Source organism: Nerophis ophidion, linkage group LG03 (assembly GCF_033978795.1).
Source record: "Nerophis ophidion isolate RoL-2023_Sa linkage group LG03, RoL_Noph_v1.0, whole genome shotgun sequence".
Taxonomy (NCBI): Eukaryota; Metazoa; Chordata; class Actinopteri; order Syngnathiformes; family Syngnathidae; genus Nerophis; species Nerophis ophidion.
In genome coordinates, this window is record NC_084613.1 from 88,509,077 (window position 1) to 88,530,888 (window position 21,812).

Sequence of the window (21,812 nt, forward strand, 5' to 3'; positions counted from 1 at the left end):
CAGCCTAGTTTTGAATGGCAGGGTCCCAGCTATCACTTGTTGATACAAATATAACATTTACATAATAAAAGTCAATTACAGGCTTCCCAAATGCTGTAATAAATTAAGCATGATGAGCTGACATGAAACGGTTTAATGTTGCACTTTTTATGTGTAGAAGAAAAGTTTGTCATTTTATTTAATCTGAGCAACACGTTGAGTTAGTTTAATGTGGATTAACGTGGGCAGAATTATTATAGTGTTGCCAATGTTAAAAGGATAAAGCCATTGTTTACAAATTTGGTAAATAAATAACCAAAAAATTAATATTTTGTTGTTTTCTTACTGTACCGAAAATGAACCGAACCGTGACCTCTAAACCCAGGTACGTACCGAACCCAAACTTTTGTGTACGTTACACCCCTAGGAATCAGTAATTAAGAGTTGGACAATATCGGATATCGGCAAAAAATCCATTATGGGACATCTGTAATTAGTACAGTAGTGCTGATGAAGATGATCACATGACACACCTGTTCACTGCGTATTATGGACGGCGGGATGGAGAAGAAGTACCCGGCTCGTACTGCTTCCATGGCAACCGACGGTTTCCCATCAAACGCGTGCAGCAAAACCTTCTCCACACCTGCCAAACAACCACGAGCGAGTTTAGCGTCACGCGTCAGTATTTACCTATCATTCCTGTGAGAATCCTGCGTGTGACTGAAGCATTAAGCGATCCAGTGCTCAAACAACCATCATCTTTGAACAGATACAACTGTATCATCTCTTTCCTTTTTAGACCTATCAGGTTGGCAGTGCACTCGGAACACTGTAATGGAGGAAGAAGTTACCTTCTTCTTTTAGGAGCTGGATGGTGGGTCTTCCTGCCGACCGCGAGTGAACATTCCTAATAAAATATTGCCTCATTAACAACACGGACATGTGCTTATTCATTCATTGTTAGTGACAACTTACAGAGGGAGGTCCAGTTCCTTGGCCAAACGTGACTGACGAAGGAGAACCTGCCTTTGGCCTTCTTTGTCGGAGTCACTTTTCACATATCTGGGTGTGAAATCCAAGCCAACCTAAGAGGAAACATGAATGGTGTTAGAAATATCATTCAGGATGTTTCTGCAGGTACCAGAACATCTTAGACAATGCAACTTCAAACAAATGTAAAGCTCATATCCTGCTGCAGACCGTTATTATACACTGTGGTGGTCAAAAGTCTACATACACCGTGGTGGTCAAAAGTCTACATACACCGTGGTGGTCAAAAGTCTACATGCACCGTGGTGGTCAAAAGTCTACATGCACCGTGGTGGTCAAAAGTCTACATGCACCGTGGTGGTCAAAAGTCTACATGCACCGTGGTGGTCAAAAGTCTACATGCACCGTGGTGGTCAAAAGTCTACATGCACCGTGGTGGTCAAAAGTCTACATGCACCGTGGTGGTCAAAAGTCTACATGCACCGTGGTGGTCAAAAGTCTACATGCACCGTGGTGGTCAAAAGTCTACATGCACCGTGGTGGTCAAAAGTCTACATGCACCGTGGTGGTCAAAAGTCTACATACACCGTGGTGGTCAAAAGTCTACATACACCTTGGTGGTCAAAAGTCTACATACACCGTGGTGGTCAAAAGTCTACATACACCTTGGTGGTCAAAAGTCTACATACACCGTGGTGGTCAAAAGTCTACATACACCGTGGTGGTCAAAAGTCTACATACACCGTGGTGGTCAAAAGTCTACATACACCGTGGTGGTCAAAAGTCTACATACACCGTGGTGGTCAAAAGTCTACATACACCGTGGTGGTCAAAAGTCTACATACACCGTGGTGGTCAAAAGTCTACATACACCGTGGTGGTCAAAAGTCTACATACACCGTGGTGGTCAAAAGTCTACATACACCGTGGTGGTCAAAAGTCTACATACACCGTGGTGGTCAAAAGTCTACATACACAGTGGTGGTCAAAAGTCTACATACACCGTGGTGGTCAAAAGTCTACATACACCGTGGTGGTCAAAAGTCTACATACACCGTGGTGGTCAAAAGTCTACATACACCGTGGTGGTCAAAAGTCTACATACACCGTGGTGGTCAAAAGTCTACATACACCGTGGTGGTCAAAAGTCTACATACACCGTGGTGGTCAAAAGTCTACATACACCGTGGTGGTCAAAAGTCTACATACACCGTGGTGGTCAAAAGTCTAAGTCTACATACACCGTGGTGGTCAAAAGTCTACATACACCTTGGTGGTCAAAAGTCTACATACACCGTGGTGGTCAAAAGTCTACATACACCGTGGTGGTCAAAAGTCTACATACACCGTGGTGGTCAAAAGTCTACATACACCGTGGTGGTCAAAAGTCTACATACACCGTGGTGGTCAAAAGTCTACATACACCGTGGTGGTCAAAAGTCTACATACACCGTGGTGGTCAAAAGTCTACATACACCGTGGTGGTCAAAAGTCTACATACACCGTGGTGGTCAAAAGTCTACATACACCGTGGTGGTCAAAAGTCTACATACACCGTGGTGGTCAAAAGTCTACATACACCGTGGTGGTCAAAAGTCTACATACACCGTGGTGGTCAAAAGTCTACATACACCGTGGTGGTCAAAAGTCTACATACACAGTGGTGGTCAAAAGTCTACATACACAGTGGTGGTCAAAAGTCTACATACACCGTGGTGGTCAAAAGTCTACATACACCGTGGTGGTCAAAAGTCTACATACACCGTGGTGGTCAAAAGTCTACATACACCGTGGTGGTCAAAAGTCTACATACACCGTGGTGGTCAAAAGTCTACATACACCGTGGTGGTCAAAAGTCTACATACACCGTGGTGGTCAAAAGTCTACATACACCGTGGTGGTCAAAAGTCTACATACACCGTGGTGGTCAAAAGTCTACATACACCGTGGTGGTCAAAAGTCTACATACACCTTGGTGGTCAAAAGTCTACATACACCGTGGTGGTCAAAAGTCTACATACACCGTGGTGGTCAAAAGTCTACATACACCTTGGTGGTCAAAAGTCTACATACACCTTGGTGGTCAAAAGTCTACATACACCTTGGTGGTCAAAAGTCTACATACACCGTGGTGGTCAAAAGTCTACATATACCTTGGTGGTCAAAAGTATACATGCACCGTGGTGGTCAAAAGTATACATACACCGTGGTGGTCAAAAGTCTACATACACCGTGGTGGTCAAAAGTCTACATACACCGTGGTGGTCAAAAGTATACATACACCGTGGTGGTCAAAAGTCTACATACACCGTGGTGGTCAAAAGTCTACATACACCGTGGTGGTCAAAAGTGTACATACACCGTGGTGGTCAAAAGTCTACATATACCGTGGTGGTCAAAAGTCTACATACACCGTGGTGGTCAAAAGTCTACATACACCGTGGTGGTCAAAAGTATACATACACCGTGGTGGTCAAAAGTCTACATACACCGTGGTGGTCAAAAGTCTACATACACCGTGGTGGTCAAAAGTATACATACACCGTGGTGGTCAAAAGTCTACATACACAGTGGTGGTCAAAAGTCTACATACACCGTGGTGGTCAAAAGTCTACATCCACCGTGGTGGTCAAAAGTCTACATACACCTTGGTGGTCAAAAGTCTACATACACCGTGGTGGTCAAAAGTCTACATACACAGTGGTGGTCAAAAGTCTACATACACCGTGGTGGTCAAAAGTATACATACACCGTGGTGGTCAAAAGTCTACATACACCGTGGTGGTCAAAAGTATACATACACCGTGGTGGTCAAAAGTCTACAGACACAGTGGTGGTCAAAAGTCTACATACACAGTGGTGGTCAAAAGTCTACATACACCGTGGTGGTCAAAAGTCTACATACACCGTGGTGGTCAAAAGTCTACATACACCGTGGTGGTCAAAAGTCTACATACACAGTGGTGGTCAAAAGTCTACATACACCGTGGTGGTCAAAAGTCTACATACACAGTGGTGGTCAAAAGTCTACATACACCATGGTGGTCAAAAGTCTACATACACCTTGGTGGTCAAAAGTCTACATACACCGTGGTGGTCAAAAGTCTACATACACAGTGGTGGTCAAAAGTCTACATACACCGTGGTGGTCAAAAGTCTACATACACAGTGGTGGTCAAAAGTCTACATACACCGTGGTGGTCAAAAGTCTACATAAACTTGTAAAGAACATCAAGTCATGGCTGTCATGAGTTTCTAATCATTTCTACAACTCCTATTTTTTTTCTCTCTGGCACTCAACTGGAAACAAGAGTGTATCGTTGCCGGTGCTGTAGCCCTGGCTAACAAGCGAGCTCGCTCGGTCGGTGACTGACTAATGACACCACTCTCTCTGGCACTCAGAGGGTGGACGCTCCCCTTTCCTCTCCCTGATCTCTCCTGCTTCCTTCTTTGTCTTGTCCTAACTTTTTTGTTGCCTTTTTTTGCACTGCTCTCCAAATCTAAACATAGGAACTATTTAACTGCTTGTCGTGAGGGAGCGGTTGTTGCTGGACACACCACGGACTCCTGGTAGAAGAAAGAGTGCCGCGTGCCTGCCGACCCTTTTCTTTCGAGGAGGTGAAGATATCCACCTATTGGTAATTATGAGAACAGGACATCTGCTGATTGGAGTAAGCGTTGCTCTGGTTTGTCCACAAATTGGAAGTTTTTGCTGGCAGTCTTCAAAGTACCCCAAAGCTGCCACAAATGATTGGAGGATGCGGGAAGAACTATGGAGACTCTTGTGATTTTGGATCGCATCGGATTGTCTGACCCGCAGGATTTTTGAGGACCAGTCATAGACAATTTAGAGTGAAAAGCAAATTTTATTTTCACTGGCATACAAAACATTGTAACTTGGATTGTTTCCCTCGCTTGGAGACTCTCCCGAAGGACAGTGCGGAGAAGACACAACAAACTCCCTTCTTGTCTCTCATGGACACACACTTGTTGTTGTTGACTTTGGACTAGTGACTGCACAAGATCAAGGCCGCAGAAGAGAGACACACTGCAGGCTTACACACAAACATGCATCCCAAAAATATGCGCCACACATACACACCCCAACCCCCTACCAAACGCCCTCGACGCAAATTCCATAGGGGTGATGGAAGGATGGTCAGCGCCTGAGAGCTGCAGCCTACCACCATGACCCCGCGATCCCTCCCCTCTGTAGCTAGATATCTGGAGATGTACGTTGGAATATGCATATGTGCTTTGCTATGGAGGTTTTTTCGCCCACTCCAGACTGGGCCCCCTTAGGAGCCTAGTCTAGATTGTATTTTTTTACTCATCCTTCCCCAGCGTTTTTACCTTTTTCCCATCTTTTACGGTGCACCTTATGGCGACTCATCAGCTTTGCTGTTCTGTAACCCTGTACATTGTTTGTTTGTCTAATCTTAAACAGGTTTGTGCTGAAAACAAAGTTGTGTTGTACTTTTGTGGGTTCTTCCGAGGATGTTGTAGTCGTAATGATTTGTGCAGTCCTTTGAGACATTTGTGATTTGGGGCTATATAAATAAACATTGATTGATTGACTTGTGCAATGACAATAAAGACCTATCTATCTAAATGTGTTGGTTTTCTGACATGGACTTGTTTCTTCGGCATTGTCCACACGTTTATGTCAGGAATTTGCGAAGGCCATTCTAAAACCTTCATTCTAGCCTGATTTAGCCATTCCTTCACCACTTTTTGAGGTGTGTTTGGGGTCATTGTCCTGTTGGAACACCCAACTGGGCCCAAGACCCAACCTCCAGGCTGATTATATTTTGGCTTGTCCTGAAGAATTTGGAGATAATCCTTCTTTTTTATTGTCCCATTTAGTTTCTGTAAAGCACCAGTTCTATTGGCAGCAAAACAGGCCCAGAGCATAATTATTTTCCATCCATTCATTTTCTACCGCTTCTTCCCTTTGGGGGTCGAGGGGGGCGCTGGTGCCTATCTCAGCTACAATCGGGCGGAAGGCAGCGTACACCCTGGACAAGCGGCCACCTCATCGCAGCGCCAACACAGATAGACAGACAACATTCACACACTAAGGCCAATTATTCCTATACTTGTATAGCACTTTTTCTACCTTTTTAAGGAACTCAAAGCGCTTTGACACTATTTCCACATTCACACACACATTCACACACTGATGGCAGGAGCTGCCATGCAAGGCGCTGACCAGGACCCATCAGGAGCAAGGGTGAAGTGTCTTGCTCAAGGACATGACAGATGTGACAAGGATGGTAGAAGGTGGGGATTAAAGCAGGAACCCTCAGGTTGCTGGTTCAGCCACTCTCCCAACTGCGCCACACCGTCCCCTTAAATATATGTTTATTTATATATATATATATATATATACATACACATAATGCTATTACTACCATGCTTGACGGTAGGCATGGTGTTCCTGGGATTAAAGGGCTCATCTTTCCTCCCCCAAACAGCTACATTTTTGTTTAATCTTACCACAGAACTTTCCTCCCAGGTTTTATATTTATCCATGTGATGTCACCCCACCCTCCATCCAATGCCCTTTACGCGAGTCCCGTAGGGGTGATGGACGGCTGGGGAGCGCCTGAAGAGCTGCAGCCTGGCTACTGTGGCCCCCACTCCCTCCCCTCTGTTGCAAGTCTCGAGATGTACGTTGTAATATGTACTTTTCTATGGAAGTTTATTCCCTAGTATAGATTGTAATTTTCTACTCATTCTTCCCCAGCGTTTACTTTTTTCCCCATCTTTTACGGGGGGCAACTTGTGGCGACCCATCAGCGTTCCTGTTCTGTAACCCTGAACTTCAGTGTTCCCCAACCTTTTTTCCACCAGGGACCGGTTTAATGTATGCATTATTTTCCCGGACCAGCTCGCCACGTTTAAATTAGCCTTTGCCCACGATCTGGCACATTAGAATGTTATATATCCTTTGATGTGCATTGTCCCATTACAACTGCAATGAAGTTGAAATATACATGTATCAATAGGTTTATTGGTGTGTTTGGTGGGACAGCCCAAAGTTAAGTCTGAGAAAATGTGGTAGTTTATAAATTAATTAATGTTTGGGCGCCAGAGACCGGTACCGGTTAGGGATTACTGCTGTATACTGTTTGTTTGTCTCATCTTGAACGGGTTTGTGCTGAAAACAGAGTTTGGTTATACTTGTGCAATGGCAATAAAGACCTACCTACCAATATAAATACAACTAAACAATGCAGTTGTGCATATTACAAATACAGACCGTGCTGCAAATAAGAATTGTAATAATTGTTGTCTGCTACCTCTCCAATGGCCACGAGTTGCTCCTTGTATTTGTCAATGATGGGTAGAGCCGCGTCTAGATCCTGCGTGCCAGACAAAGTACAAGTTTACATTTTTGACATGTTGAAGTGCAAAAGTATCCCCACCTGCAGAGAAGCGCTCCTGTGTTGCTGTGGGGACACTTCTTGCACGGGGTGGACTCCCAGGCAGGGGAAAACAAAGCCCGGGAATCTGGAAGTGGAAAAGTCAAAATATAAAAATGTCCAATTTCAGTCTGGGTGACACAATACGACGTTAAGTTACCTTTGAGACAGGGCAATGATCTTTTCAAACTCCCCAGCATGTTCTGCCACAGCGAGTAAGGCTAAAAGTCCAGCCTGCAAGACAAACACATGGGCAAAGTGACACATCAACACCACCTTAGAAGGCGTTCTCACTCACCCGTTTGGAGCTCTCAATAACGCTTTCTATGTCCTGAAACACAAACGTAACACTTGAACATGGAATAAAAGGACGAAACTTGAAACAAAGTTTGTTTTATACCTTGTCAAACTCTCTAGCGGAGATGTGACAGTGACAGTCGATGAAGCCATGCATTGGTTGGGAAGCTAGTTAGCTCGAAAACTACTTCCGGTTTTCTTCTTCTTCTTTTAATGGTGGCTCGCAACCAACGTTATAGGTGCATATCGCCACCTAACGTATTGAAGTGTGTCACCTCAGAGTGAGTCATATATGTATTTACACAAAACCACACGTAACAAAAGAATCTATATATATATATATATATATATATATATATATATATATGTATATATATATATATATACATATGTATATGTGTATGTGTGTATGTATGAATATATTAATTAGATTATCCAGAGAATAGTGCTCGATACCGTGGTAGAGCGCAATATGTATGTGTGGGAAAAATCACAAGACTACTTCATCTCTACAGAACTGTTTCATGAGGGGTTCCTTCAATCGTCAGGAAATGTATATATATATATATATATATATGTATATATATATATATATATATATATATATATATATATATATATATATATATATATATATATATTTCAATATATAAAATAACATTCAAACAAAATACATATATATAAATATATATATCTAAAAAATAATTTTAAAAATATATGAAATAAAATGTAAACAAAATACATACATATATATTAGGGCTGTGAATCTTTGGGTGTCCCACGATTCGATTCAATATCGATTCTTGGGGTCACGATTCGATAATATATCAATTTTTTCGATTCGATTCTCGATTCAAAAATGATATTTTTCCGATTGAAAAGGATTGTGTATTCATTCAATACATAGATTTCAGCAGGATCTACCCCAGTCTGCTGACATGCTAGCAGAGTAGTAGATTTAAAAAAAAAAAAAAAAAAAAAAAAAAAAGCTTTTATAATTATAAAGGACAATGTTTTATCAACTGATTGCAATAATGTAAATTTGTTTTAACTATTTAACTATTGCATTGAGACGGATTCAGATGTTTTTAGAGACATTTACTAGGATAATTCTGGGAAATGCCTTATCTTTCTATTGTGTTGCTAGTGTTTTAGTGAGTTTAACTGTACCTGACAGTCGGAAGTGTACGTCCGCGCAGTGTCTCGGGGAAGTCGACAGCAGCTTTATGGGCGGCACAAGTTCAGCTGATATGCGGTAAGAAGCGACTTTTTACCACAATTTTCTCACCAAAACCTGCTGGTTGACATTCGGTTGGGATCCATGTCTGCTCTGATCCATAGTAAAGTTTCACCTCCGTGAATTTTAAACAAGGAATCACTGTGTGTTTGTGTGGCTAAAGGCTAAAGCTTCCCAACTCCGTCTTTCTACTTTGACTTCTCCAATATTAATTGAACAGCGTGCAAAGGATTCAGCAACACAGATGTCCAAAATACTGTGTCTCGCCGCTGTGTTGGATCTATTATGGATTGAACTTTCACAGTATCATGTTAGACCCGCTCGACATCCATTGCTTTCGTCCTCTCCAAGGTTCTCATAGTCATCATTGTCACCGACGTCCCACTGGGTCTGAGTTTTCCTTGCCCTTATGTGGGCGTAGTGGTTTGTGTTGTGGTTTGTGCAGCCCTTTGAGACACTAGTGATTTAGGGCTATATAAGTAAACATTGATTAATGATTGATATGCCGTTAAAGCAGACGACTTTTAGCTGTGTGTGTGTGTGCAGCGCTCATATTCATAACAGCCCGTGACGTCACTCGTACGTCATCATCATGACGTTTTCAAGAAAAAAGTCCCGGGAAATTTAAAATTGCAATTTAGTAAACTATAAAGGCCGTATTGTCATGTGTTGCAATGTTAATATTTCATCATTGATATATAAACTATCAGACTTGCGTGGTGGCTAGTAGTGGCTTTCAGTAGGCCTTTAAGCAGGCGAAATTGAAATAAAAATAAAAATGTTGCCTGGAGCATAACAATGTTGACAAACATTTCCATGTTACAGTCGTTTATAAAAATACCAAATGTGATCTCTTCGACAAATAAGTTTGATTAAAAAATGAGGCAAACACAACATCCGGGAAAAGAGAGGTGCGTACGCAGAGCACCTGATAACATGACGGGAGTCACCCGCGGGGGCGGTGCTGCCACACGCTGACAGGTCAACATGACTTCCGCAAACCAGTCGGTTTAATAACAAGCCCATCCACTTTTTTTTAACGTAATCAAACCAACTTCCTTGTCTGTTGTTTACGGAAGTGCCGCCATGACCGCTAACGGCTTCCAATGTACTCTCAGGACCGGATTTTAAAAGACTTCATAAAATTACACGACATGGCGGCCTTTGGCGTGGGGATTGTGATTCTTCTCGTGTGCGGCACCGCAGCCAAGTACCAGCCGACCTGGGAGTCCATCGACTCCAGGCCGCTGCCGGCGTGGTACGACCAGGCCAAGGTGGGCATCTTCGTCCACTGGGGGGTCTTCTCCGTGCCCAGCTTCGGCAGCGAGTGGTTCTGGTGAGAACAACACACGCTCACGAATACTTATGACGGGCAAGAACACGGATGTACTTCTTGAGGGTTAAATATATGGATAAAACACGCTTGTAAGAGGCAGCCAATAGGATTAAAGATATATAAAAAAAAAACGCTTGTAAGAGGCAGCCAATAGGATTGAAGATATAAAAACGCCTGTAAGAGGCAGCCAATAGAATTAAATATATAAAAATGCTTGTAAGAGGCAGCCAATAGGATTTTATAAAGATATAAAAAACGCCTGTAAGAGGCAGCCAATAGGATTTTATAAAGATACAAAAAACGCCTGTAAGAGGCAGCCAATAGGATTAAAGATATAAACAATGCTTGTAAGAGGCAGCCAATAGGATTAAAGATGTAAAAAAACGCTTGTAAGAGGCAGCTAAAAGTATTAAAGATTAAAAACCGCTTGTAAGAGGCAGCCAACGGGATTAAAGATATACCAAACGCTTGTAAGAGGCAGCCAATAGGATTAAAGATATAAACAATGCTTGTAAGAGGCAGCCAATAGGATTAAATATGTAAAAAATGCTTGTAAGAGGTAGCTAAAAGTATTAAAGATTAAAAACCGCTTGTAAGAGGCAGCCAATAGGATTAAAGATATAAACAATGCTTGTAAGAGGCAGCTAAAAGTATTAAAGATTAAAAACCGCTTGTAAGAGGCAGCCAACGGGATTAAAGATATACCATACGCTTGTAAGAGGCAGCCAATAGGATTAAAGATATAAACAATGCTTGTAAGAGGCAGCCAATAGGATTAAGGATGTAAAAACCGCTTGTAAGAGGCAGCTAAAAGTATTAAAGATTAAAAACCGCTTGTAAGAGGCAGCCAATGGGATTAAAGATATACCAAACGCTTGTAAGAGGCAGCCAATAGGATTAAAGATATAAAAAAAACCTTTGTAAGAGGCAGCCGATAGGATTAAAGATGTAAAAAAATGCTTTTTAGAGGCAGCCAATCGGATTAAAGATGTAAAAAAAACACTTGTAAGAGGCAGCTAATAGTATTAAAGATTTAAAAAACGCTTGTAAAAGGCAGCCAATAGGATTAAAACTGAAGCAAATTTTTACCCAGGCTTTCGCAGCCCACATAAAGATGTGAAAATGGCATAAATAAAACAATGTACTAGGGTTGTACGGTATACCGGTAATAGAATAGTATCGCGGTACTAATGAACCACAAACGGTACTATACTATGTTTGATAAGTACCCTGCGATGAGGTGGCGACTTGTCCAGGGTGTACCCCGCCTTCCGCCCGAATGCAGCTGAGATAGGCTCCAACACCCCTCGAAAGGGACAAGCGGTAGAAAATAGATGGATGGATGGGCTCCCAATTTTATTTATTCACTTATTTTTAATGGGCATGACAGCACGTGGTGACTTATCCGGTTTTATGAGCAGAGGAGCATGTTGTGCAGCGCACACACACAGAGTACTTACAAGCAGACACAGTGTGTGGACAGAAAAGGGAGAATGGACGCATTTTGGTGTAAAAAGTCAAGTGAAAGGTGAACTTCTAACACTGAAACACCCTCAGGAAGAGCTGCTTTAAGACATGGCTAGCTAGTTAGCAGCTAAAGTCCACCTGGCAGTGATTTAGCTACTTCTAAGTCACTAATCCCTGTCTCCATGGTGACAAAGTATGTTTCTTAGATGTGGAGGACGAATAGCTAAACATGCTTCACTACACACCACAGGAAGATGCAATATCTCACCTGTGTCACCATGTAAACACCATATATGATTCCCGGGCGCGGCCACCGCTGCTGCTCACTGCTCCCCTCACCTCCCCCAAGGGGATGGGTCAATTGCAGAGGACAAATGTCACCACACTTAGTGTCTGTGACAATCATTGGTATTTTAACTTTGACTTTAACAAACGCCATGGGTAGATCTGCCCCTCACATCCACTGTAATGATACCAAGTACAAGAGTGTATGCTACTATGATTACATCCATATTTGTTATCGTCACTAAATCTTGTTAAAAGAATCATATTATGTTTATAAAGTCAGTAAGTGTGTCCCTGGACACATGAGGACCTCAGGAAGAGGTGCTTTAAGACATTTGACCTACTTCTAAATCACTAATCCTTGCCTCCACGGCGACTAAAAAAGTACGTTTTTTACAAGTAACATTATCACTGGAGGACGAGGAATAGCTAAACATGCTTCACTGCACATCGTAGGAGGATACAAGAGCTCACCGCCGTCACAATGTAAGCAAACGCTGTGGGTGGATCTAAACCTGACATCCACTGTAATGATACCAAGTACTAGAGTTGATACTACTGTGATTACATCAATATTTTTTCGTTCTTTAAAAATGTACATTATGTTTATAAAGTCAGTAAATACGTGACCTGGACGCATGAGGACTTTGAATATGACCAATGTATGATCCTGTAACTACTTGGTATCGCATCCATACCTACATGTGTGGTATCATCCAAAACTAATGTCAAGTATCAAAGAAGAGAAGAATAAGTGATTATTACATTTGAACAGAAGTGTAGATAGAACATGTAAAAACAGAAAATTAACAGTAAATGAACAAGTAGATTAATAATCCATTTTTACAGTTTGTCCCTCACAATGTGTATAAAATAATAGGTGTATAAATGACACAATATGTTAGTGCAGACTAATTAGGAGTCTTTGTTTGTTTACTTACTACTAAAAGACAAGTTGTCTAGTATATTCAACATTTTATTGAAGGACTAAATGACAATAATAAACATGTTTCATGTACACTAATATATTTAGTTACAATAACGACATTTTTTGTGGTCCCCTATTGAAAAGTATTGAAATACATTTTGGTACTAAAATATTGACATTGGGACAACCCTAGGTTGGTTCTATACATAAATCGACTGTAATGATACCAAGTACAAGTGCTGTAGATATTACAATTATTACATCGATATTTTTTATCATCACATAATCTTTTGTCTTTTTTTGATTGTTTATAAAGTCAGTAAATACGTGACCTGGACACATGAGGACTTTGAATATATGACTTATGCGTGATCCTGTAACTACTTGGTATCGCATCGATACCGAGATGTGTGGTATCATCCAAAACTAATGTTAAGTATCAAAGAAGAGAAGAATAAGTGATTAATTAAATTTGAACAGAAGTGTAGATGGAACATGTTAAAAGAGAAAATAAGTAGTAAATAAACAAGTAGATTGACAATCCATTTTTACAGTTTGTCCCTCATAATGTGTATAAAATAATAGGTGTATAAATGACACAATATGTTAGTGCAGACTAATTAGGAGTCTTTGTTTACTTACTACTAAAAGACAAGTTGTCTAGTATGTTCAACATTTTATTGAAGGACTAAATGACAATAATAAACATGTTTCATGTACACTAATATATTTAGTTACAATAATGACATTTTTTGTGGTCCCCTATTGAAAAGTATTGAAATACATTTTGGTACTAAAATATTGACATCGGGACAACCCTAGGTTGGTTCTATACATAAATCGACTGTAATGATACCAAGTACAAGTGCTGTAGATACTACAATTATTACATTGATATTTTTTATCATCACATAATCTTTTGTCTTTTTTTGATTGTTTATAAAGTCAGTAAATACGTGACCTGGACACATGAGGACTTTGAATATATGACTTATGTATGATCCTGTAACTACTTGGTATCAGATCGATACTGACATGTGTGGTATCATCCAAAACTAATGTCAAGTATCAAAGAAGAGAAGAATAAGTGATTATTACATTTGAACAGAAGTGTAGATAGAACATGTTAAAACAGAAAAGAAGTAGTAAATAAACAAGTAGATTAATAATCCATTTTTACAGTTTGTCCCTCATAATGTGTATAAAATAATAGGTGTATAAATGACACAATATGTTAGTGCAGACTAATTAGGAGTCTTTGTTTGTTTACTTACTACTAAAAGACAAGTTGTCTAGTATGTTCAACATTTTATTGAAGGACTAAATGACAATAATAAACATGTTTAAAGTACTCAAAGCTTTTTTGTTCAAGTAAAGACAATAATGACATTTTTTGTGGTGCCCTTTATTTAGAAAAGTATGAGAATACATGAATTCCAATTGTAGAAGGGTGTTATGTCCTGGTGCAGGTGGTACTGGCAAGGTGCCAAACAGAAGCGGTATGTTGACTTCATGCAGAAGAACTACCCCCCCGACTTCAAGTACCAAGACTTTGCTCCACAATTCACCGCCGAGTTCTTCGACGCCAAAGAATGGACGGACATCTTCGCCTCGTCGGGCGCCAAGTACATCGTCCTGACCGCCAAACACCACGAAGGTCGGCCGCACGCACGCACACACGTGTCCATACCGACTTGTGACGAGTGCTGCCATCGACAGGTTTCACGCTGTGGGGCTCCAGCGCCTCCTGGAACTGGAACGCCGTGGACGTCGGACCCAAGCGGGACCTGGTGGCGGAGGTGGCCGGCGCCCTGCGAGACAACAGCGACCTGCGCCTGGGTCTCTACCACTCGCTGTTCGAGTGGTTCAACCCGCTCTTCCAAATGGACGCCGCCAATAACTTCACCACCAACCACTTCCCCGTCTTGAAAAGTCTTCCGGAGCTTTACGAGCTGGTGGTCAAGTTCAAGCCGGACGTGCTGTGGTCTGACGGGGACGGACACGGGCCGGACCAGTACTGGAACAGCACCGGATTCCTAGCCTGGCTCTACAACGACAGGTAGTTTCAAGCAGGGCTGGGCGATACAGCCATATCCATCTATATGCTGATACACTCAGTCGATGTGTTCGATAACACCTTCAATCTTTTTATTCTCTTAATCAAGAGCGGTAACATCACACCACTTCAGCCGCGCTCACCCTTTAGAGCACAGCTGTAACTTCCTGGCTCTAAACCTGCAGAACATAGTTCTTCTGAGGCTCCTCTGTTTATATTTTCACACTCTGCACTATTTTTTTTATCAAGCTCCTTATTTTCCATAGATCATGAAAAGATCAATAATGATCAATATCTCTCGATATAATAATAATAATGTTTGAATAATTACTGCATAGCACAAATTCCTCTACATAGTTAAATAAGACTAAAAGGGCAAAATAATGTTACACAAACGTTATTTCCTGGCTTTAAACCTGCAGAAATGAGTTCTTCTCAGGTTTTTTTGTTTACATTTTCACACTTTGCACTATTTTCTTACACTTTATTCAACATTTCTTACAAATTTGCACCTTCATTTTAAGATCTTAAGTGTTCAATGGGATTTTACAATTTTGTTCACTTAAGTGTTTTCCATGCTTGTGTTGACATTTCCTCTCTTTTCTGCCTTGATAGTTAAGAGGATTAGTTATGTTTAAAGTACATTTGTTTACGTTAGATATATTTTAATTTTCCATATGTCATTAAAAAAATATCAATACTTATCAATATCACCCAATATAATAATAATATTTAAATACTTCTTCCCACTCCCTTTTGAGCCAATCTTGACATCTACAAAAGATTAGTCACATGTAATGTTTTCAATGTAGGTGTAAAAATAATGTATTTATATATTTCTTTTGTGTTTTATGTCATTCTCTTTTTTTGTTTGCATGGCTCAAAATAAACCATTCATTCATTCAAATAATTACTGCATAGCACAAACTCCTTTCCATAGTTAAAAAAGAATAAAAGGGCAAAATAATGTTACACAGACGTTATTTCCTGGCTTTAAACCTGCAGGAAATAGTTCTTCTCAGGTTTTTTTATGTTTACATTTTCACATTCTTTTCCTACTTTTTGTTAATCATTTCTTACATATTCCTTATTTTCACACCTCCATTTTAAGATCTTATTAAATGTTTGATGTCATTTTACAATTTGGTTCACATTGAGTGTTTTCCATGCTTGTGTTGACATTTCCTTTCCTTTCTGCCTTGATAGTTAAGTGGATTAGTTATATTTAAAATACATTTTTTTACGTTAAATATATTTTTATTTTCCATATTTCATTAAAAAAATATCAATAATTATCAATATCGGCCGGTATAATAATAATAAAGTTTAAATAATTACTGCAGAGCACATATTCCTTTCCATAGTTAAATAAGAATAACAGGGCAAAATAATGTTACATTATTACATGATTACATTATTTCCTGGCTCGAAACCTGCAGAAAACAGTTCTTCTCAGGTTTTCTATATTTTTTGTTATAAAAACAATCAATAATTTTTGATTTCAACCGATATAAAAGACTTGATACAGTTTTCAGGCCTAGTGTAAAGTACACAACAGGTGTCCCTTTTAAACAATTTCTGTTTTGTTTGTCCTCCAGTCCAGTCCGGGACACGGTGGTGACAAACGACCGCTGGGGTCGCGGCTCCATCTGCAAGCACGGAGGCTACTACACCTGCTCCGACCGCTACCAGCCGGGCCACCTGCTGGCGCACAAGTGGGAGAACTGCATGACCATCGACAGCAAGTCATGGGGCTACAGACGCGACGCCCCGCTCAGCGACTACCTCGCCATCGAGCAGCTCGTGGCGGTAAGGACGCCGTCGTCATGCTGAGTAGAGCGCAGCACCTGCACTGTCTTTTGTGTGTGCGTGTGTTCTTCTATTTCAACAAAGTAGCTTCCATATGAGGAGGTGTGAACAAGTTAGGACATAAATCATGGTCCTAATACGGAAATAACATGGCATCTAATAGACAATGTCTCCTTTCAGATCTATCAAAATGATCATTGTCCCAAAAAGGAAGGATTTTTCAAATTGACTGTGTGTTGCTTTTAAAAGTATTCCCACTCTGGTCAACATATGAAGTAACATGTAGGGATGTCCCGATCCAGGTTTTTGCACTTCCGATCCGATACCGATATTGTTTTTGCACATCCGATCCGATACCGATACTGGCCTATCGGAGCATGTAAAGTTATTTAGCCTACTTAGTTGTCAGATTCATGCTGAAAATGATTTTAGTACTCTTGATAATAACTAGCCAGCTGAATTAGGTGAGTTTGAATAATACACAATAGTTGGTATTCAAGGATAAACACAAAATATCAAAAATTATACATGACAAACCGAAATGGCATCATTAAACAGGAAAAAAGTGAACAGTATAAAGTGCAAATAATGCTGTAAACATTACTTAAAAAAGCAAAACACACAAACAACCTGAGTGGGATAAAATGTCTCTAACTCAGCATCAATACTTGCTCTTGAACAAGTGTAAACTTAAAAAAAAAAAATATATATATATATATATATATATCTACACACTCCCTTCAATTGTTTGTCCCAGTCAGGGGGGGCAAACAATTGAAATCCAAGCATAATGGGGAGATTCTTTCTAACAAAGACGAGCACTTCAAGATGCTCAGGTGTCAGCCCGCTCCTGTCTTCATCTATGAGTGCTAAAAAACCTCCCACTCGCAAGAGTCATTAAAATGTCTTACAACTTTACCCCCATGCTTGACTTTATTGTGGCATGTTTTGCACTCCACCTCTTCATCTTTTTCGTTTTGTAGGATAAAATAATCCCACACAGCTGACATTTTTACCGTAACTTTTAATTCACACGGCCGTCTGAACGGTTACAACACAGACCTGTGGATGTTTTGAAGAATGCGGAACGGAGTTTAGGGAGCAGCAGAAGAGTGGAATGTATTCTTTAAATCGGTGTGTTGGAAAACACGGACCGGATTTTTTTTTAAAAACTGGATATGGATATGCATTTTCCCATTTTTTGGCAAATATCGGCGGCCGATCCGATCCAAATATCGGATCGGGACAACCCTAGTAACAAGTGTGTGTAAGTAATTGAAATGCGCCCCCTTTGGCCACAATTTATAAAAAAAAAAATATATATATATATATATTTTGAGACATACTGTAATACCTTGAAATAAATAATGAAGATTAATAACCAATTACAAACCAAAGTTTAAAAAACAATTTTCATTACTAAAAACAGTCTTTTTCTCACAATAAGTCGACTTTTTTTTCTTATAAAACTGGGAAAAATTTCTCATATTCTTCCTGTTTCTGTAATATTGCAATATTTTCTGGTAAAATTATTACTTTTTTATCTAAAATTATTCATTTTTAATGCAAAATGGTGAAATGTGTCATATGCAATTCAGACTTTTAAATACAATAACGTGTGTGTGTGTGTGTGTGTGTGTGTGTGTGTGTGTGTGTGTGTGTGTGTGTGTGTGTGTGTGTGTGTGTGTGTGTGTGTGTGTGTGTGTGTGCGTGCGTGTGCGTGTGTCGCAGGTCTTAGTAGAAACGGTGTCCTGCGGCGGGAACCTGCTGATGAACGTGGGCCCCACGCTGGACGGAAGGATCGCGCCCATCTTCGAGGAGCGCCTGCGCCAGATGGGCCGTTGGCTGGGGGTCAATGGCGAGGCCATCTACAACAGCAGCGCCTGGCGGGCTCAGAACGACAGCGTCACGCCCGGCGTCTGGTACCTACACGCACTTTGCTAGTACACTAAATGCTCCAATGTAGGGGGGGGGGCGTGAGAAAACTATACACATATATTCTGCTAGGTGGCATGTCGGGGCTGGTGCCAGCAACTCAGAATCTTTTGTCTGGATACAATTTTTTGATATTTAATTATAATGGGGGAGCATGATAAGGTGTCGGGGGGGCGTGAGAAAACTATACACATAAAAAACTATACACATATTCAGCTAGGTGGTATGTTTATTCATAGAGTAGTTTGGATGGATGAATAAAATTAATATTATCAGGTAATCAATTTAGGAGGAGCACAAAAAACTCATGTCCACCGGGGGGAGGGGGAGAGGGGTGTGGACAAAAATAATTAAGAAGCAGGAGTTTAAGTGAATAAATGTGTTAATTGGAGCATTTACGGCATGTGTTAAAAATAGTAGAAATAAACAAATAAAGGTTCTACAGTGAAATAAATAAAGGTTCTACAGGTACACGTCCAGACCGAGGGAAGAGCTCATCTTTGCCATTTTCCTCTCGTGGCCCCAAGATGGCGCTTTAATCCTGAGTGAACCTGAGGTCACACCTGGACACACTCAGGTAAGATGATTGGATTCTTTATTCCTCAAACTCATTTTATTCCGTCAATGTGCTGAGATAAAAAACACCAACAATTAAAGCTGCAAGCAGCGATGGATGGGTCCGACTTTTGCTGGTGTTTCCTGCCTTTACCCATTCGATACATCTTTACCTGCACATTACCTACCTTCCCTGCATCCTGGAGTCACAGTGGTGCTTCTTTCTGTCACCCATACATGCTGGTGCTTCCTGCCATCACCCAGACAACATATATTTACCTGCACTTTACCTACCTTCCCTGCATTGTGTGCTCACGCTGGTGCCTCCTTCTTTCACCCAGTCAACATATCTTTACCTGCACATTACCTACCTTCTCTGCATTGTGTGGTCACGCTGGTGCTTCCTGCTTTTAAGCGGCCATCTTGAGACGGCAGCAGCATCAGCGCAGTAGGTTCTTGGAAGGCTCGGAAAATCAAAACCGCAGCAGTTAGAAAAACTCTTTGCGCAACTTTTAATCAGAAGGGTTCAATCTCTTTCCTGTGCTAGTTTGAAACCGACACAACAAACGCGCTCAGAGAAAATAATTTTTGAAAAACAGGTGACGGGATTTTACCAATCTTTTGTTTTGAAGGGGTAATTGCCAACTTCCTGTTGATTTTTGCTGAACGATGTAAATGAATGAAATGTAGGTCTAAGTGAGACCTACATAGAGGTTTTTGTTTCATGTCTCTACGACATTCCTACCGGAAGTTACAAGCAGTTTTGTCTGTTTTCTAACTAGGAGCAGTTTTGTCTGTGTTTTTTCCCCAAGGGGCACTAGAGCGCAATTTTGAGTTTTAGTGGGGGTTTTTTTTTTATTAAATCGCAATTTTCGCCAGTCCTGATGTGTGTGTCCAGTTTGGTGAGTTTGGAAGCATTTTAAGGGGGTCAAATTACAGCTCAAAGAGGCAAAAATAACATTTTTAGGAAACTTTTGTTTTGAAGGGGTTTTTGCCAACTTCCTGTTGATTTTTGCTGAAGGAGGTCAGTGTATGAAATCTAGGTCTAAGTCAGACCTACGTAGAGGTTTTTGTTTCATGTCTCTACGACACTCCTACGGGAGTTAAAACCAGTTTCTTCTGTGTTTTTCCTAGGGGGCGCTAGAGCGCAATTTTGAGTTTAGGGTTTTGGTTTTTTGATTATATCCCAATTGTCGCCAGTACTGATGTGTTTTTAAATTTGGTGAGTTTTGAAGCATGTTAAGGGGGTCAAATTACAGCTCAAAGAGGCGGCGGTATAATAATAATACAACCTTAGAAATACAATAGAGTCCTCTGTCCCAAAGGGACATTCGGTCCCTAATTAAAACTGCACTGTAGAATGTGTCCACCAGGGGGCGTCCTCGTCAGGACTAAAAATAACCACGGCCGCCAAGAAGGACGTTTTGGATTTCTGTTGCCGGGCAGATGAAAGAAGGAAAAATAAAAAAGGCTATTAATGGGAAAATAAGTAAAAATGTCCTTCATGTTTGTTTTGGTCAAAAGGTGGCGCTCTTGGGGCACGGCCCCCTGCTGTGGGAGCCCACCAAGACCCCAGGACTCCGGGTCATCTTGCCCCAGCTGTCCTTCAGCCAGATGCCCTGTCAGTGGGCCTGGACCCTGCGGCTGACGGGCGCCAGGTGAAGGAGTCAACAACACCCAAACACTGGACGTCACTTCTACTCCACGTTTTTATGCCACACCTCTTATTTGCTTTAGTTTTTTACTCGAACAATGATTTGGAGCGCATGAGAAAGTGGAAATTAAATCTCTCTTTGACCACATGTTGGCTTGTCAGCGAGTAAATTGTACAACAATACAGCCAGTGTTGGAATAGCACTACACTTTAAGTAAGTGCACACACACACAAAAGTGCACACACAAATACATGTGCACTTACTACTTCTACTAAGTATATGTAAGTTAGTAAGTGCAGGTTTTTGTGTACTTAAGTATACCCAGTAAGATTAGTAAGTACACAAAAAGACACGTGCGCTTGCCACTCCTACTGGGTATAAATAGTAAGTACGCATGTTTCCTGTGTACTTACCATTTCTACTGAGTATAAGTAGTAAGTGCTCGTGTGTTGCTGTGCACTTACTACTCCTACTGGGTATAAATAGTAAGTACGCATGTTTCCTTTGTACTTACCATTTCCACAGAGTATAAGTAGTAAGTGCTCATGTGTTGCTGTGTACTTACTACTCCTACTGGGTGGAAAGAGTAAGTACGCATGTTTCCTGTGTGCTTACCATTTCTACTGAGTATAAGTAGTAAGTGCTCATGTGTTGCTGTGCACTTACTTCTCCTACTGGGTATAAATAGTAAGTACGCATGTTTCCTGTGTACTTACCATTTCTACTGAGTATAAGTAGTAAGTGCTCATGTGTTGCAGTGCACTTACTACTCCTACTGGGTATAAATAGTAAGTACGCATGTTTCCTGTGTACTTACCATTCTACTGAGTATAAGTAGTAAGTGCTCATGTG

General features: G+C 40.9%; 2 protein-coding genes across 8 annotated transcripts in view; one reads left to right on the forward strand and one right to left on the reverse strand.

The window, feature by feature from the left end:
• The window catches only part of LOC133550198 (putative deoxyribonuclease TATDN3), a 13,859-nt gene extending 5,932 nt beyond the window's left edge, over positions 1-7,927 (reverse strand). For 2 of the 6 annotated variants that reach the window (XM_061896331.1, XM_061896329.1), the window contains exons 1-8: positions 7,801-7,927; positions 7,699-7,731; positions 7,561-7,634; positions 7,404-7,488; positions 7,278-7,340; positions 958-1,067; positions 834-889; positions 513-625 (exon numbers count right to left, since the gene is read on the reverse strand). In XM_061896331.1, the coding sequence (XP_061752315.1) occupies positions 513-625; positions 834-889; positions 958-1,067; positions 7,278-7,340; positions 7,404-7,488; positions 7,561-7,634; positions 7,699-7,731; positions 7,801-7,854 (588 nt within the window). In that variant the 5' untranslated portion in view covers positions 7,855-7,927. Of the gene's footprint in view, positions 1-512; positions 626-833; positions 890-957; positions 1,068-7,277; positions 7,341-7,403; positions 7,489-7,560; positions 7,635-7,698; positions 7,751-7,800 lie in introns of all 6 variants that reach the window. The other 4 variants (XM_061896333.1, XM_061896332.1, XM_061896327.1 and 1 more) reach the window with 3 other exon arrangements.
• Positions 7,928-9,901: 1,974 nt separating this feature from the next.
• Positions 9,902-21,107, forward strand: fuca2 (alpha-L-fucosidase 2). Of its 2 annotated transcripts, none has more exons than XM_061896334.1 (7): positions 9,902-10,270; positions 14,420-14,607; positions 14,670-15,009; positions 16,605-16,815; positions 18,547-18,737; positions 19,210-19,327; positions 20,830-21,107. In XM_061896334.1, the coding sequence occupies exons 1-7, from the start codon at positions 10,041-10,043 to the stop codon at positions 20,965-20,967; spliced, it is 1,416 nt and encodes a 471-aa protein (XP_061752318.1). In that variant the 5' UTR covers positions 9,902-10,040; the 3' UTR covers positions 20,968-21,107. The 2 variants fall into 2 exon arrangements, with proteins under 2 accessions (XP_061752318.1, XP_061752319.1); XM_061896335.1 differs by having other exon boundaries at positions 9,904-10,270; positions 19,219-19,327.
• The last annotated feature ends 705 nt before the right edge of the window (positions 21,108-21,812 follow it).

What these genes read in the sequence shown, in the direction of transcription:
- fuca2 (XM_061896334.1), top strand. Translation starts at nt 10,041, where the DNA reads ATGTACTCTCAGGACCGGATTTTAAAAGACTTCATAAAATTACACGAC. An exon ending in TTCGGCAGCGAGTGGTTCTG is followed by an intron (nt 10,271 to 14,419) that starts GTGAGAACAACA and finishes GTCCTGGTGCAG; the next exon opens with GTGGTACTGGCAAGGTGCCA. An exon ending in CCATCGAGCAGCTCGTGGCG is followed by an intron (nt 16,816 to 18,546) that starts GTAAGGACGCCG and finishes CGTGTGTCGCAG; the next exon opens with GTCTTAGTAGAAACGGTGTC.